The sequence below is a fragment of the Oncorhynchus nerka genome, linkage group LG6 (genome assembly GCF_034236695.1).
Source record: "Oncorhynchus nerka isolate Pitt River linkage group LG6, Oner_Uvic_2.0, whole genome shotgun sequence".
NCBI lineage: Eukaryota > Metazoa > Chordata > Actinopteri > Salmoniformes > Salmonidae > Oncorhynchus > Oncorhynchus nerka.
The window spans coordinates 35,381,172-35,399,556 of NC_088401.1; the positions used below are offsets into that span (position 1 = coordinate 35,381,172).

The window sequence follows — 18,385 nt, forward strand, 5'->3', positions numbered from 1 at the left end:
GGTCTTATTCTAGTGACATGACGACCGAAGCTTGATTTCCGTTTGACAAATACAAATATTCTCGCTCTTATCCATAATAATAATCTCATCACGTAGACTAGCCTACCAGCACAGTATCCGCGAGCAATTGGCTAGAGTGCTCGTGGCAAAACCATAGTATGCACATTTGCTATTTTCCCAACGTTTTTTGTGACCAAACTATCGGTAGAGTTGAAAATGCGATGGAAACACATTGAACTTTAGATGTGTCTTCAGTAGGGAAACAGAAAAAAATGTAAGCGAAAAATTTACCTACATTTGGTGTGAACTACGTCATCACGCACTGATTTTTATCCACAAATCCGTTTAGTGGAAACACTCCGCTAGTGGGAAAATGCGCAGTTTCTTTATGCCGATTCTAGAAAATTCGCATGAAAAACTGTCGCTAATTGGATGGAAACCTAGCCACTGATTCAATTGATTAAGGAACTTGTTGGGATGGAGAGGAGGTGATGGAGGACTGCCTCCTTGGTTACTAAGTAACGTAACCATACAAACACTACATCCAACAGATCACAATGCGGAAGGTTTGAATTTTACTCGTTGGTATTTTTCCCCCGAATCATTTCGCTCATTTAATAGTTTTTGCAACAATTGTAGCAAGTGTCCTTTCCCGACACTCTTTCAGACGCATGCATATTTTGCAAGTCGTTTATGTTAATTTACTTGTAACGTTAGCAGTTGCTTAGCAAAATGTAACAATGTAATGTTAGCTCGCTAGATGGCTAAATAACAAGTTACGTGGGCATCTTTCAGAGTGAGTGACATTATCGTAACGTCTTCAGAAAAGTTGTGCGTTATGCTTGTGATCTGAGAAACAATGTTTGAAAATAAGAAAGTGCATTTGTCATAAACAGATAATGCATGGATTTAGATTTTTGGGTCCAACCATAGAAATGGATATGGTTATGAGTCTTCGAAGGGGCCACACGTAGCCCATTTGTCTGCCATGAAGCAACAGAACAGATGCATGTCCCATTTGGCTAAATACATTTTTCAACGTGTGTACATTTCTACAATCGAAGGTCAGATTTACTAAGTCAAACTTTCCTCTCATTTTACAGGGCTTGAACTCAAAAGCAACCAGTGGAAAGTTAGCAATCACCTCAGTTGCTCTTCAAGACCATATCGCACGAAACTTGCTGCTTCAGAATTTGTCACTGTGTGACCCTGTGAAGACAAGATGGTGCCGAAGAGCCGCCACTGAAACACACTGCAAACGAAACCATGGAACTGTGAAACAGAAAGGGCCCCAGCAACACGATGGAGAGGAGAAAGAGTATGTGCTTGACCCAGCAGCTCCACCACTGACATTAGGTAAGCTAGCAATCAATCAAATGTAGTTTTATAAAGCCTTGTTACATCAGCAGTTGGGAACTAGTTCAACAACACTTTGAGAACAAGGAGGTCTCATTGTGAGACCTGAGCTATTATGCATGACTTTTTTCATTTGTTGTTTGATATTGGGTTGTTGTCTGCCTCTCCAGCCCAGAAACTGGGTTTGGTGCAGTCCCCGGCCAGAAAACTGACGGTAGATGAATGGAGTCAGGTCAAGTCGAGGTCTATTCATGAAGGGGACTCCAAGCAGCCCTGTGTGATCTGCAGGGAGGAGTTTCGCTTACAGACTCAGGTATTCCTCTGTTCACAATACCTGGTGTTTATTCTCAAGTCAGTCAGAGGACTTTTAAAAAAAAAGAAAAAGTTTTCACCCCTCTAGGGTAGCCCACTCCCCTTCCCAAACACACTCTCTCCCCCTCCCTTAGGTCCCTGTGTGTTCTAATCTGTGTAGACAACTGTACAAATTTACCCATACTGCCTCGGAACTCAACTGTGACACGATGATGTAGCGATCAGTGTGTTCCTGTGAGGGTCGTTCAGTCTTTTACACCTTTCTGATCCCCTTTTAAGATGCCAATCTCCTGAAGAATGCGGGGTAGAATAGACAGCCTTACAAAGCACCGTTTCCATAGATGCACGTGTAAATATGAATTTGACTCGAGGGAAAAATGTTAATTATAGCCTGCTAACAAGGGAAATGGACAAATGTGACTCTTTGTGGATTTGTTGATCTGTTTGACAAAAACATGTTAAATGGGTTTGCTATTAGTGAAACTGCAATGATTTGAAATGGTATTTTAAGAGGTTTAGCCATTTTTGCAGGCCTAAATCATTTCAACATCAATTATGGCTGATTATGATTTCAGCTATTTAACACTTTATTAACACCAACCACAGACCACAGACCATCCTTCCGTGGCCTCCAACTGCTTTTAAAATGCCAGTAAAACTAACCGCATGCTTTTCAACCGATTGCTGCCCGCACCCTCCTGCCCAACTAGCATCACTACTCTGGACGGTTCTGACAGAATATGTGGACAACTACAAATACCTAGGTGCCTGGTTAGGAGTAAACTCTCCTTCCAGACTCACATTAAGCCTCTCCAATCCAAAATTAAATCTAGAATTGGATTCCTATTATTTTGCAACAAAGCCTCCTTCACTCATGCTGCCAAACATACCCTCGTAAAACTGACTATCCTACCAATCCTTGACTTCAGCTATGTCATTTACAAAATAGCCTCCCAACACTCTACTCAGCAAACTGGATGTAGTCTATCACAGTGCCATCCGCTTTGTCACCAAAGCCCCATATACTACCCACCACTGCGACCTGTATGCTTTCGTTGGCTGGTCCTCACTACATATTCGTCACCAAACCCACTGGCTCCAGGCCATGTATAAGTCTTTGCTAGGTAAAGCCATAGCAACACCCACCCGTAGCACGCACTCCAGCAGGTATATTTCACTGCTCATCCCCAAAGCCAACACTTCCTTTGGCTGCCTTTCTTCCAGTTCTCTGCTGCCAATGACTGGAAACGAATTGCAAAAATCACTGAAGCTGGAGTCTTATATCTCCCTCACTAACTTTAAGCACCAGCTGTCAGAGCAGCTCACAGATCACTGCACCTGTACATAGCCCATCTGTAAATATCCCATCCAACTACCTCATCCCCATACTTGTATTTATTTATTTATTGCTCTTTTGCACCCCAGTATCTCTATTCTCTACTTGCACATCATCATCTGTCATTCTAGTGTTAATGCTAAATTGTAATTATCTCGCCTCTATGGCCTATTTATTGCCTTACCTCCCTACTCTATATTTGCACACATTGTACATAGATTTTTCTATTGTGTTATTGACTGTACGTTTGTTTGTGTAACTCTGTTGTTTTGTCGCACTGCTTTGCTTTATCTTGGCCAGGTCACAGTTGTAAATGAGAACTTGTTCAACTGGCTGAACTGGTTAAATAAAGGTGAAATAGTAAATCTATAAAAACAGTACCATGTAAAAACATTCAGAAGTGGCTCAAAAACGGTCTCTCGGTTTCCCAGTCCTCCATATTCAGCCTCTCTCTGTGAAGCTTGTAGCCTGTGGGGTAAAGCAGACTTTGCTTGCAAGAGCTAAAATTCACTCCAGTCTAATGGCTTGTCGAGCTCCTAGATATAGATTGTGCACTGCAGGGGGGCCTTTCACTGGTGATGGAGTATGTTGGTTGGGCCAAAAACAATGGGAAATCAATATGGCTCCCCTGCCCTGCAGAGCTTTGAGTACACTGGTTTGTGTGTGCCAATCACCATAGCTGGGGCTGCTGTCTCCTCTCTCCTTGTGAGTGCAGACGACAAAAGAGTCTGTGGGAGGTGGAGGAGAGGAGACTGCAGCCCCAGGTCCCAGCCCTCCCAGCATGGGCTCGCTGACTCCCACTGGCTCCTGAGCAAATAGTACACCACACACACACACACACGTTATGTTCTTCTATCCTCATGGGGACCTCACATTTATTTCTATTCAAAATCCTATTTTCCCTAACCTCAACCCTAAACCCCTTACCCTAATTGTAACCCTAAGCTTAAAATAGGCTTTGTCCTCATAGGGATGTGGGGACTTTTGAATAGAAGACCCACACACACACACACACACCTCTCACAGGACTCACCAAAAACACTTAAGAGATGTTGAAAACCAATACATACACACCAGCATACCCAGGAGGCTCTGCATGCCACAATCATTTCAAAACGACAAGTCATTCAGTGAAATGCCAAGGGAATTTCAGACGTATAAGAGGGACCGATTTAAAAACAAAAATGAAAAATCTAGTTAAGGCTAAAGCTGATTTAATTAAAATATAACTATATTTATATAAGTGATTTATAATGCATAAGTATACTGTATAATATTCATCAATCAACACTAATAATGATATTCATATTGTGTCTAGGTTTTGCTCTCCTGCTCCCATGTGTTTCACAGAGCCTGTCTGCAGGCCTTTGAGAGGTTTTCAGGCAGGAAGTGCTGTCCTATGTGCAGGAAGGAGCAGTATGAGACCAGAGTGATCCACGATGGAGCTCGCCTCTTCAAAGAGAGGTGTGCCATCAGGTAAACATCTCCAGAGATTGGACTGCATGTTTCCTGGAATCCGATTAAACCTCGGCATGGACTAAAAAGCATACTCAATGGAGATTCCCCACTGAGAATGATTTTTAATCCTAGACTAATTTTAGGCCTAATCTAGATCCAGGAAAACCATACCTTATTGATCAAGTTACCATGTTCACCCTGTGTTAGGCCTGTAGCCTTGCTGTTTTACCTACTTAAATGTTTTTCATATGGTCAATGATAGAATTCAAGCGTGTTGGCGTGGCTATGTTGTTCGGAAGTGGTACGGACATATGAGGAAAACAGTTCCCCCAAAAGACAAACAGCTACGACGAAAATTCTTTGAGACAAAGGTAATTTTAGCAACTGTGTCATTTAGGAGTAGGGTTGAGGTCAATTCCTTTTCGATTCAGTCAATTCAGGAAGTAAACTGAAATTCTCAGAGATACATTTTTGGGGGGAATTTCAGTTGATTTCCTGAATGGAAAAGCAATTCAACCCAACCCTGATGAGGGACTGATATGTGTATTATGTACACTGATTATGAAAGATGTAAACATCAAACCCCTGAGAAGGTTCCACATCATGTATAGTTGAAGTCTGAAGTTTACATACACCTTAGTCAAATACATTTAAACTGTTTTTCCCCTGTCTTAGGTGAGTTATGATCACCACTTTATTTTAAGAATGTGAAATGTCAGAATAATTGTAGAGAGAATTATTTCTTTCAGCTTTTATTTCTTTCATCACATTCCCAGTGGGTCAGACGTTTACATACACTGAATTACTATTTGGTAGCGTTGCCTTTAAATTGTTTAACTTTGATCAAATGTTTCAGGTAGCCTTCCACAAGCTTCCCACAATAAGTTGGGTGAATTTTGTAACTGAGTCAGGTTTGTAGGCCTCCTTGCTCACACACAACTTTTCAGTTCTGCCCACACATTTTCTATAGGATTGAGGTCAGGGCTTTGTGATGGCAACTCCAGTACCTTGACTCTGTTGTCCTTAAGCAATTTTGCCACAACTTTGGAAGTATGGTTGGGGTCATTGTCCATTTGGAACCAAGCTTTAACTTCCTGACTGATGTCTTTAGATGTTGCTTCAAAATATCCACATAATTGTCCTACCTCATGGTGCCATCTATTTTGTGAAGTTCACCAGTCCCTCCTGCAGCAAAGCACCCTCACAACATGATGGAGCCACCGCCGTGCTTCACGGTTGGGATGGTGTTCTTCGACTTACAAGCCTCCCCCTTTTTCCTCCAGACATAACAATGGTCATTATGGCCAAACAGTTATATTTTTGTTTCATCAGACCAGAGGACATTTCTCCAAAAAGTACGATCTTTGTCCCCATGTGTAGTTGCAAACCGTAGTCTGGCATTGTTATGGCGGTTTTGGAACAGTGGCTTCTTCCTTGCGGAGCAGCCTTTCAGGTTATGTCGATATAGGACTCGTTTTACTGTGGATATAGATACTTTTGTACCGGTTTCCTCCAGCATCTTCACAAGTTCCTTTGCTGTTGTTCTGGAATTTATTTGCACTTTTCGCACCAAAGTACGTTAATCTCTAGGAGACAGAATGCATCTCCTTCCTGAGCAGTTGGATGGCTGCGGGGTCCCATGGTGTTTATACTTACATACTATTGTTTGTACAGATGAACGTGGTACCTTAAGACGTTTGGAAATTGCTCCCAAGGATGAAGACTTTTGGAGGTCTACAATTTTTTTCTGAGGCCTTGGCTGATTTCTTTAGATTTTCCTATGATGTCAAGCAAATAGGCACTGAGTTTGAAGGTAGACCTTGAAATACATCCACAGGTAGACCTCCAATTGACTCAAATGATGTCAATTAGCCTATCAGAAGCTTCTAAAGCCATGACATCATCTTTTGGAATTTTCCAAGCTGTATAAAGGCACAGTCAACCTAATGTATGTAAACTTCTGACCCACTGGAATTGTGATACAGTGAGTTAAGGGAAATAATCTGTCTAAACAATTGTTGGAAAAATGACTTGTCCTAAGACTTGCCAAAACTAGTTTAACAAGAAATTTGTGGAATGGTTGAAAAACGAGTTAATGACTTCAACATAAGTGTATGTAAACTTCTGACTTTAACTGTAGTTCTTCTACTTACTATATACTGAACAATGTCATGTAGGGTCAAAACATGTGCTCTTATCTGGTGAGTTGGTCCACTGGTGACTACCAGGTCACATTGCCGAGGCTTTCCCCACTCCTATAAGCTTTTGTCCCAAATGGCACCCTTTTCCCCATAGTGCACTGCTTTTGACCAGGGGTAATAGGTGCCATTTGGGATGCAAGTCTCCATTCTTCCTGAAACTCACCCTGCCAGACATTCCTCACCTATTTAGCAGTGGTGGACTTTAGGTTGCCGTGATTGACGGATCGACAGCAGATCTGATCCCAGGTCAGTGTGGAGTGGACACGGGCATCGGTGGAGGTGCAGGGTAGGGGAACCCAACTCTCTAAGCAGCTTCAGAGGGCCTTTGATGCCATGTGAATCATACACTGTTTGTAAACTAATTACGAAGAGTGTGTGTTTTGGTCAAACAGTCTGGACATTCCAGGGTCAACACAAAAGCAAGGGCCCACTGTGTGTTTGTCTGTGTGCTTGCACCCCCTCGGAAAGAGGGGGTTGAGGGAGGGTGCATATTTGTGGCAGGTTCCCTGGTTGTCATTTGCACTGGCTTTCTTCACTGTCCCACTTAAGAACTAAAATATTCCACAGGATTTGACTTTGATCTGAGGACAGAATACACATTATAAAGGGGTTAGTCCTTTCAGCTTTGGCTGGCTGTTGGTGGGTTCCAGCAACTGGATGGGGGCCTATCGACACTAAGGCCTCTGCCTTCTCTAGTCTGTGGCTCCCTGGAAAAGGATAGATTGCCACCTAGTGAGACTGAAATCTCCCCCTCCACGGTGCTGACTTACCTCGGATTGTAGTGGTGATTTGCAGAGACACAGCTGAATAGTAAACGCGCTTGAGAAGCACATATACTGATTTTACTGGTATATTTTTTTGTGAGCTATATTTGGGATGTCTAACAAATGCAGCCGGTTCCTATATAGTGCACTGCTTTTGCATTGGGCTCTGGTAAAAAGTAGTGCACTGTATGGGAATAGGGTTCCATTTGGGACTCATCCTTGGTTAGGGGTTCATTCCATCACTAGCCTTTCTGATAGCTAATTAAAGAGAGATGCCACTCATGTCGCTCTATCTAGAGCTCTTTGTAATCAGAGTGCTTCAGTGGGTTCAGAGAGACCGATATTACGAGTGACACCTTGATTACGCCCAACTTGTAATGTGCTCGGAGAGGTCAATGTCCTACCCACAATCCCCTTCTCTCATCCTCCATCTATAAACACTGCTTTAGCATGTCCCGTAAACACGAGCAGCAATTTTATTGGTCTAATTAACTCTGTTGGAAAACATTAGCCCCATCCTGGTGACGGCCACGTCAAGGATGGGGATTGTCGGCTCCGAGGAATCTGAGACAGTGTAGGACTTCCATCACACAGAGACAAGTTGAGTCCCAATGGCATCCTATTCTCTATGTAGTGCACTACTTTTGACCAGAGCCCTGTGGGCCCTGGTCAAAAGTATCGCACTACTTTGGGAATATGGTGTAATTTGGGTGTGTCAACATGTCTGTCATCCTCACGGTAAAGCCGCAGTTGCCCCCAGGCAGCAAAGCCTTTAAGATATTCTAGTTTTCAGTCTTATCAGGTGATTCCGATGACCAGCTTTCCATTTTTAGCTTTTTGAGGTCCGACCCTAAGTCAACACATTAAGGAGGGTAACTGCTGACATCTAGATGGATTGCGGTGAGACAACGCCATTCCCTCCCCCATTCCTTTGTTCCCCTTGCTCTGTCCCTTTTCCTTGTCCTCTGCAGTGAGACAAGGCAAAGTTCACCAGGGCCCGTGTTATTTGCCTTCACTGTGGAAAAGTCAGCCCATAAAACTTCATCTGAATGGCTAACAGTTGTTTAATTAGTGATAAAAGCCCAGCAATAAAGTACTTGGGATGTCACTGTGACATGAGCGAGCTCGGTGGGGCAGCCTGAGGGATGGCCTTTGTGTGTGTGCACGTTTCCCAGCACCAGCTATCTTTTCACTGGTTTCCATACATTTTCCTTGTAAGTCTGAGACGTGTCGGTATCGATCTGGCCTGTTAAACAACTTGACTTTGTCAGCAGGCTTCAAGCATTACAATATAGCACCAATTACATCTGATAAAGAAACGGAACTCTATTTGGTGTCCTATTGAATGATTCCCCTTTTGTGTAACTAAATTGTTTCCAATTAGTTGCAGGAGTTGAATGACAGCTTTGTCCAATACTGTCATATGGACGTAGAGGCTTTCCTGAACGATATCGACCAGTCGGTGTCATCAAGCAGAAGAGTGTTCCGTCAGTTTGAGAGCGAGCACGTCTCGGAGCCGCAGGAAGACGACTGGCAGAAAATACAGGAAAAGGTTTGGAATAGAGTTGCAAAATTCCTGTAACATTCTCAGGCTTTCTGGAAATCTCCACGTAGGATTTCTGGACAACCTGAACATTTTGGGAATTGTGCAACCCTACTGTGGAAAAAAAACTCACCATACAAATACCACGGTGCACTATCAAAAAGACTCTCATGAAGTCCTAATCCTGGTCTAATTCTCCCTGTAGCCATGCCATTCATTCAACATGCTAATGCTTGTCCAGGAGAGGCTGTGCTGCAGCTGCTACACAAAGTCAAATCTCCTAGAAATGATCATTCACTTTTTTCCAAATGAATGAAGGAAATAATCCTCTGTGTTTACAAGAAAACAGAGCCAGTCTAATAATGCACGCCAACCCTTTCATCGTCCCGTCTGAGCCATCTGTACTGTGGTTCAAATTGAAAAGAGATCTAGATTTGCTGTTCCATAGGCTCTGTTGTACAGTATATAGGGCCTTTCAATGCCAGCCAATGGAGTTTCCCACAATCCCACAGGTTGAAAAGGGTGTTTAAATATATATATTTTTTTAAATCTCGTGTTAAAAGGTTGTGCGCAGGGCAACAGGTGTTGCTCAACCTCGACTCGTACAGAGAGAATCAAACTTCCTGGTGAAGGTAAACACCATAAATGTCGCAAAGCTCATTATCAAGCGTTTAAGCCTTGAGCGCGTTGACCGTTTTCTGAATAAAGGAAGTAAGTTAATTATTGGTGGAGCTGCAGTAGATACCTGCCCCACAACGGTATCTCAGAGACACACGGCCAAACAATCAAGCTTGTGTGACACGCTAAACCAGATAATGTCCATTGAACTTAAGATAAAGGGGTGTGTATGGAAGCTATTGTGAGAGAAGATAGCCATTATAAATGTCTGGTAGCAGGGTTGGGGTAAATTCAGGAAGTAGATTGATTTCTATTCAACATTTTTCTCCTAGAGGCATTGAGGAAAACTGGAATTTCAGTTTCCTTCCGGAATTGAAATGGTATTGACCCCGACGTGGTAGTGTGGCGGTATTTTATTGAAGACTGCTTTTATTTTTTGGAATACTGGTCCATCCCTACAGCCCTGTCTGTCTCCACTGTCACAGGTCATCCAGAGAGATACACAGGACTGTCCCATCTGTCTCACCGCTCTGTGCAGCGCCAGACTAGAGACGGAGGCAGGGAGGACACTCGCCCAACACCACAGCAACAGACGCACTGTGCTCCTGTCCTGCTCACACCTCTTCCACCAGCCCTGCCTGGAAGCCTTCGAAGCCTTCTGTGTGGAGGGCCGACCTACATGTCCTCTGTGCAGGTCTCCCTACCACAAAATACTGGTCTGACCTCAGAATAGTTGATATAGATTCACAATAAGAAAGATAGTTGGATGTAAGTAAAACATATACACTCCCCTACGTATGTATTTGGACAATGAAGCGAAAACTTTTAATTTGGCTCTATAAGCCAGTATTTTGAATAAGATCAAATATCTTATTTTTGTGTATTTATATACATGTTTCACTGTTTAGAAATTGAAGTACTTTGTGTCTAGTCCCCCCCATTTGAAGGTGTCATATAACTATTTGGACAAATTCACTTAGTGCATTAAAATGTCAAACCTTTAGTATTTGGTTGCACATTTCTAGAACGCAATGACATCAACCTTGTGACTCTACCAACTTGTTTCAGATTATGTAATGTTATGAGTCACTTTTTGTAAACAAGAATAGAATGTTTCTAAACACTTCAACATTAATGTGGATGCTACCATGATTACAAATTAATCGTAAATAATGAGGAAGTTGGATGCATATAGTGGCTTCAAAGTATTCAGATTCCTTGACTTTCAACATTTTGTTAGGTTACAGCCTTATTCTAAAATGGATTAAATAAATAATCCTCAGCAATCTACACACAACACCCCATAATGACAAAAAAAAGTTTGCAAATTAACAAATACCGTATGTAAATAAGTATTCAGACCCTTTGCGACTCTAAATTGAGCTCAGGTGCATCTTGGTTTCCATTGATCATCCTTGAGGTGTTTCTATAACTTTATTGGAGTCCACCTGTGGTAAAATCAATTGACTGGACATTATTTGGAAAGACACACACCTGTCTATAAGGTCCCGCAAAAACCAAGCCATGAGGTCAAAGGGATAGTCCGTAGGGCTCCGAGACAGGATTGTGTCGATTGGGACAGCTCTGGGGAAGACATTTCTGCAGCATTGATGGTTCCCAAGAACACAGTGGCCTCCATTTTTAAATGGAAGAAGTTTGGAACCACCAAGACTCTTCCTAGAGCTGGCCGCCCAGCCAAACTGAGCAATCGGGGGAGAAGGGCAGCCCGCTTGAAGTTTGCCAAAAGCACCTAAAGACACTCAGACCATGAGAAACAAGATTCTCTGGTCTGATGAAACCAAGACTGAACTCTTTTGCCTGAATGCCAAGCGCCACGTATAGAGAACCTGGCACCATCCCTAGGGTTAAGCATGGTGGTGGCAGTATCATGCTGTGGGGGATGTTTTTCAGCAGCAGGGACTGGGAGACTAGTCAGGAACGAGGCAGTACAAAGAGATCCTTGATGAAAACCTGCTTCAGAGTGCTCAGGACCTCAGACTGGGGTGAAGGTTCACCTTCCAACAGGACAACGATCCTAAGCACACAGCCAAGACAACACAGTAGTTGCTTTGGGACAAGTCCCTGAATGTCATTGAGAGGCCCAGCCAGAGACCGAACATTAACCCAATCTAACATTTCTGGAGAGACCTGAAAATAGACGGGGAGCGTTGCTGCACATCCAACCTGACAGAGCTTGAGAGGATCTGCAGAGAAGACTCTGCTGTAATCGCTGCCAAAGGTGCTTCAACAAAGTACTGAGTAAAGGGTCTGAATACTTGTGATAATTTTTAAAATAAATTAGTTCAAATGTAAACTAACTTTTTGCTTTGTCATTGTGTAGATTGATGGGGAAAAAAACATATCAATTTTAGAATAAGGCTGTAACGTATCAAAATGTGGAAAACGTCAAGGGATCTGAATTCTTTCGGAAGGTACTGTAGATATACTCTAGAAAATGCTAACCTCCTGTTATTGTAATGGTTTAACGTTAGCATGTTTTGGGGACATGATCTTTCTGCATCTACCTTTCTCACTCATGATTATCCGTAATCATGGTAACATGTAGAAGTATTCAGAATCACACTTCTTATTTAGAATATGGGACCAAATACTAAACTTGACAATTTAAACACACTGAGTTTGTCAATACTTATGACACCTTCAAAATGGAGGGACTAGATACATAGTGCATCAATTTCTAAACGGTAAAACAGGTATGAAAACACCCTCAATGTGACATTCTGTACTGTAGTATCATAAAACGGGTCCAAAATGCTGGAGTATCGAGTCAAATAAATTATATTTAAACATTTGAGAAATCGTATATAAATTTGTCAATGTTTAGATTGACCTCTTCCAGCAGGTAATGTGGTTTGCAGGCTGTAAATTACAGAAGGTTATTCCTGTGTTTAATGAACAGACTTTTTAAATGCATTCATCAAAGGATAAATGCACAAAACAATTATCACTTTCAGGCATCCATACCAATAAAGTGCAATTCTTCCTCAAGTCTCAGTCCTCCAGAATACGCTGACTTGTCAGGAGTTCATAGACATACTGCCATGGTAAAAGCAAGCTAACTTGTGCCAAGGGTGCTCTTATATCTCAAAAAGAAGCCTGTGATGTACACCACAAATGCTGTTGAAGTTACAGATGAAAAAGCAAAGTCAACTTAAACATGAGTTGTAAATGAGAACTTGTTCTCAACTTGCCTACCTGGTTAAATAAAAGGTGAAATAAATAAAGTTCATCGTTTTATTTGCAAAACAAACACATAGCAAAGAACATGGTAAAAAAAAACACATTCATGTTAATTTGCAGGAAATTATATGTAGAGACACAAACTATAGCTACATCCAAAAATGTGAGAGGGGGCACAAAGTACGTGAGAAAGGCTGGGGGGGGGGGTTGGAGAATTTAGAATTTTTCAAACATCCAAATCAGTTTTTTTACTGCATTCTAGAGCCATAATCATGCTTATTTCTATGTCAAATATATATATCTAAGCATACCTCTTGAGCGGTCTGTATCCTCCTGGTTCATTTTTAAATGAATGCAAGTCTCATTCAGTACACTAAGTTATTGCTTGCTTTTCTACAGCTTGCCAGCAGGCGTACCAGCTAAGATCGTTAGACGAGCTAGCTACTCGAACTTGACGGATAGCTTTAAAATGGCTTTTTGGTGGCTAGTTATGAGGTTGGGAACCTACCTGGGCTAGCTAAAGTCAACTTCATGACATTTCTAGGTCTAGCAGTATTACAGAGAAACAACTAAACAGGACAAACCTGAGGGGGCACATGCCCCTGTGGGCACGCTTCTGATTAGCTACTCCACCTACAGTACAGGCCACGCTTCAACATTTCAAACCCTCGGCAAGTGAGGGAAAACTAAGGCAACCAAAACTGTTCCCTTGGGCTGGAACAGGCCCAGACCGTGTGCACCTCAAACTCATTGTAAAAGTATGATTGTAATCTTGTGCTTATGGTGTGCTCCCTGGACCAATAATATGCAGCGACAGCATAATTCCGTCTGGTTATGTTTGTCCCAAATGGCACTCTATTCCCTACATATTGCACTACTTTTGGGGATAGGGTACCATTTGGGATAATTTGCTATTGACTATAATAATGTGACATTCAGTTCGACTGCCCCCAGCCTCTGGGACGCTCTCCCGGACCACCTGAAGGCACCACAGACTCTGGGCTCCTTTAAAACGACCTTTCTCTTTAGGAAGGCTTTCTGTTGACAGCTGTGCTTGTAGTGTCAGCTGGGATCTTTGTCTCAGTGACCCGGTCTAGTTGCGTTAAAATATGTATTTCGATTTTTTTTTTTATTATGCACTTTGAGATTATTCTTCATAATGAAAACTTTACAAAATGTACAATAAAAAGGAGGTTCAACAAAGCTTAGTGCCCCGTGAAATACATTTTTAAAAGATGTTAAAATAGCATAGTAGTCATTTGGGGAGATCAAGCTTACCAACACACAACATTTTCAGAACATCCACCCACAGGACCAAACTTTGAAAGCAAAACAAAAAGACGTGTGGAACACTATAGTTTTCCCATCTCGAGAGTGATCGCAATCAACAGCAACTAAACAAGAGTCATTCAAATTGAGACAAAATAATGAACGCACAGTACAGAGTGGGTGACGTAAAATAAAATGAGCACATTGTGACACATTCACAACTGGCCTGAGACGACCAGAAAGATGGGCTAGTTCCTCCCCATTCAGTCTGTGTCAATGGAGGAGACACTGACTGATCTCTGGTGTGGTCACTTAGGTGAACAGGTACTAAATGTACCAGCAAGCTCTGCAAAGAGGGAAGACGTGAGGACATGTAAAACGGCTAAAAGCGATATGCAAAATGAAGAGTAATCAGTACTAATTTTTTTTTTAATGCAGGGGAGTTCAACAGCAAGTAAGTCTATCAAAGAATGCCCTCGTCTTTTCAAAATGTGTGGATATAAAAAAAAAAAAAAAAAAATAAAATGTCCACTTATCAAACCAGAAGCCATCCATACCAAATACTATACACCAGGGCTCGCCAACCCTTTTCCTGGAGAGATACTGTCCTGTAGGTTTGTCTCCAACTCTAATCCATCACACCTGATTCTAATAATTACCTGCTTGATAAGCCCGAATCAGGTTGGTTACAACTGGGGTTGGAGCGAAAACCTACAGGAGGTTAGCTCTTCGTGACCAGGGTTGGCGAGCCCTGCTATACATACGAGATACTGAATAAGGTGACTATGGGAGACCACCAAGTCTTTACATATAATACAGATATTCTATTGTGAATGCCCCATGGGCCACTGATACACGTCACATTTACTTCCTGATTCTCAAAAAAAGGAATTCTCTTCTCATTATACTTGTGAGAAGGTTTTTTTTCTCTCTCTCTCTCCAAATAACACACTGAGGTGCATTTTATAACCAAAATGGGTTTTAAAATTGGTGAAATGCACTGCATGGGCTCAGTAACTGTGGTGGAATTAGAACAGGTTGGAAACCGACAGACATTGAAATAGGACATAAGTGTAAAAATGGCTACTTGTCAGCGAGCATCTCTTCAGCCTCTGCATCGAAAGGTTACATTGCACCTCCGAGCCAATAGGGCATAGTGCAATTACGGGGGGGGGGGGGGGGGGATAACAGATAAAAAGTGATCAGGGAAGCACGGAACGCAAGAGGTTAGAATGAGATGGGTAGAGGGTAGAATTCGAATGTATGAAAAGATTGAGGGGGGGAGAAGGACATTAGTGCTGAGAGAAAGTCCCCCAGACATCGGCTGAGTGGCCCATGGTCAGAGTCACTGTTGAGGTCAACATCAACTGTTGTGATGATGCCAGTCTGTCAGGGGGCTCAAATGTGTCCCTGTCCAAGTCCTGCATCCATCGATCCAGGAGGAAGAAGATGGAATGTCACAAAGCTAAATTACTCATCCCCTCAGCTCGCAGTGCCGTCAGACACTGTCGGTGTATACTAAGTCTCTTACACAGACTCAATCCCAGTACTGTCAAAATCTCCCTTTGGCTGCCATGAGGTGTGTGTGTGTGTGTCGGTTGTCTCTTTCACAGAGTCTTCTGATGCCCGTTGGCCGCGATCTTCCCAGACTCAGGGTCTGTGGGGCTGTTTGACAGTTGTAATTTATCCAGACCTGGCCAGGAGGAGATAAGGGGCAGAAATGTAATTACAAGACACACACAGACGATGAATATGTATATATATTTTTTAAACACTGCCTCAGTCATTTGACATTTTCGACACCAGACATCCTGGGCCTGTCACAACAAGCTTTAGAGACTTTCCCCCTTTGCCTCGTCATCTTCACATCAGTCCAAAGGCACAGTGGATTTTGATATCTATCTACCTGGCTACAGCCACAGTAGTCATATTGCTGCCTAGGTTGCAGGGAATGCAGACCCAGGCAGCCTTGGAACAGGTTAGGAGTTATGTATGACATATGTCATTTGGATTGATTATTACTGAAATGACCAAAAACCAAAAGGTTAAACGTCTCGTCAGTGCAAATAACTATGGTAAAAATGACAGAGCATGCAATCATACAGCACTAATTTGGTTCAGACAATCTGAGCACAAACCGTATAATAATAATACAACTTTATTCATTTGGCACAATTCATACAGAGGCAGCAACTCAATGTAAAATAATAAAATAATACAAAAGAAATGACAAACCAGTAAAGCTGCAAAAAATACAAATACAAAAGTACAAACAGGATAGGACACGAGAATATTAATAGGATATTAAAATAAGACAAAAAGTCAACTAAATCTAAAATATCCAGACTAATTCAAAGCAAGCTAAAAAAGGTGAGTCTTAAGCCCGGTACAGATACAACTACCAGGACAAGACATGACGGTGTTACTTGGCTTTACAACGACGTTCGCTTGATCTGAACGGTCTAGTTTTAGAACGTCTCATGATGGCCGCTGAAGTTTCCAAGATTAAACCCGTCAAATCTTTTCGAAAGACGCGAAACGACACTTGTCAGTTTAGTCAATCAAAGAAAAATGCTAAGACGCTCTGTGTTTAGCCAAGAAGACAGCAAGCTAGCTATTTGCTGTAGTTAATAGCTAGCTTAATAAATTGCTGATATTTTTCCTGACAGGTCAAAGTGTGCCCTGTTTCTGGCGTATGTATTCTATGATACTTGTCTGCTGAAACACTGATACAAAACGACCAAACAACTTAGTTTCAAAAGTTTTATCAGGTCATTGTACAGAGACATCGTTACCGTAGAAACAGTCAACCGACCATCTTTTTTTTTTTTTTTTATCTTTAGAAAGCTTAGAAAAAAATTATACGACTGTCTGGTTTTGTCTCATCTCTGCTTATGACGGCTGTTGTATCTGTACCAGGCCTTCAACCTCTGGATTCTAAGCCGGGGGAGGGTTCTTAGCGAACATATGGAATTGTTTAAAAAAAAATGGTCATACCAAGGATTATTTAGCCCTTTGATTTTGACATTTAAGACCCCTGAAGGTATCAACAAATATATATTGGATGAAACATAGAATTTGGAGTTACTGCTATTAGCCAATAGAAATGCACAGAGTAACAGAGTCACAACATGGAACAGAGTCCAAAGAAAAGTCCCCCAAAAAATCTAAAGGAAGTTTGTTCTCTCATTGATAGAAGAGCAGGATTTTTTTTCCATGTATTTATCCCCTTATTGTAGCCATTAAACTATCTCCATATATACTTCCACAAAAAAAAATGTTAAACGGGTATTGGGGAACTTCAGATGAGTCCAGGTCCGGCTGGCCGGCCAGCCAGACGGACCTAGACGTTTTCATAATTTGTGAGACTCTCAGCTTTCCACAGAGGGGTCATATTGGTGTGTAGCCCAATCCGTTCGGACACTACAGACCCTGACAGAAGAGGCTTTACCGACTTCAGACGAGTCTTGGGATGCTTTTTGGCACCCTAGAGCTAAACGGAGAACACCACTGTGTTTGTGAGAGTCATCTTTCAATAGAGTTTGTACGCCAAACTGGTCGGACGCTACATACGATTTTGTGAGAAAACCGATTTTCGGGGGATGTCTCATGGTCTGACAAACACCGCTGTAGCTCTGCCACCTTTCACTGCAGGAGGTATCGGCGGATGGAGTTGATTGAGACACAGCCCACGCAAAAAAAACATGTCTCCAGCTTAGACAGATTGTTATGGAGATTATTTTGTTGTTAATTATATTTCCTCGGGGAGCGACCACTGTAGGCTAAGGGTTAAGTACGAGACACACCATGAGTCGAGGATGACCCCTAAGTTCCTAACCTCCTTTTTACTAGTGCCAGGTGACCAAGTTCGCTGTCCCCTCTGGACTCTTAAGCCAAATCACCAGATCCTCAGTCTTGTCTTCCTTCAAATGTACCAAGTTGTTGGACATTAAATGTATTCCCAAAAACAACTAACCTATCAGTTGATAGCATTAGGGTCATCTGGTGCTGCACATATGTCTAGCTGCATGTCATCTGCATAGCTATGAAGGGGTAACATGTATAGTGAGAACAAAAGAAGACCAAGAATAGATCCTTGAGGGACTCCACAGGTGATATCTGCTCTCCCTGATACATACTTCCCCAGGCAGATCGGGATCAAACCAGTTTAGCACAGTATCAGAAAGACCAAACCATTTCTCCAGACTACCAGTTCTATCAATATCTTATGGTCAAAAGTATCAAAAATGGCATTTAAATCTAAGACTCTGTACAGGTGGAGGATTTCAAATGCTCTTTCATTTATGGAAAACTAGCTCAACGGTGG

General features: G+C 42.1%; 2 protein-coding genes across 3 annotated transcripts in view; one reads left to right on the forward strand and one right to left on the reverse strand.

Annotated features, from left to right (window-relative positions):
• The first annotated feature begins 428 nt into the window (after nucleotides 1-428).
• rnf32 (ring finger protein 32) lies at nucleotides 429-10,910 on the forward strand. Its single transcript, XM_029661539.2, has 7 exons — nucleotides 429-566; nucleotides 1,104-1,356; nucleotides 1,527-1,669; nucleotides 4,323-4,480; nucleotides 4,725-4,833; nucleotides 8,812-8,979; nucleotides 10,074-10,910. The coding sequence occupies exons 1-7, from the start codon at nucleotides 558-560 to the stop codon at nucleotides 10,308-10,310; spliced, it is 1,077 nt and encodes a 358-aa protein (XP_029517399.1). The 5' UTR covers nucleotides 429-557; the 3' UTR covers nucleotides 10,311-10,910.
• A 1,919-nt stretch (nucleotides 10,911-12,829) lies between these two features.
• Nucleotides 12,830-18,385, reverse strand: part of lmbr1 (limb development membrane protein 1) — a 54,873-nt gene continuing 49,317 nt past the window's right edge. For both annotated transcript variants that reach the window (XM_029661541.2, XM_029661540.2), the window contains one exon: nucleotides 12,830-15,751. In XM_029661541.2, the coding sequence (XP_029517401.1) occupies nucleotides 15,666-15,751 (86 nt within the window). In that variant the 3' untranslated portion in view covers nucleotides 12,830-15,665. The remainder of the gene's footprint in view (nucleotides 15,752-18,385) is intronic.

Excerpts from the sequence above, each read along its gene's own strand:
- rnf32 (XM_029661539.2), top strand. Across the intron at positions 4,481-4,724 it reads AAAGAGAGGTGTGCCATCAG|AATTCAAGCGTGTTGGCGTG; the intron begins GTAAACATCTCC and ends GGTCAATGATAG. Across the intron at positions 8,980-10,073 it reads GGCAGAAAATACAGGAAAAG|GTCATCCAGAGAGATACACA; the intron begins GTTTGGAATAGA and ends CCACTGTCACAG.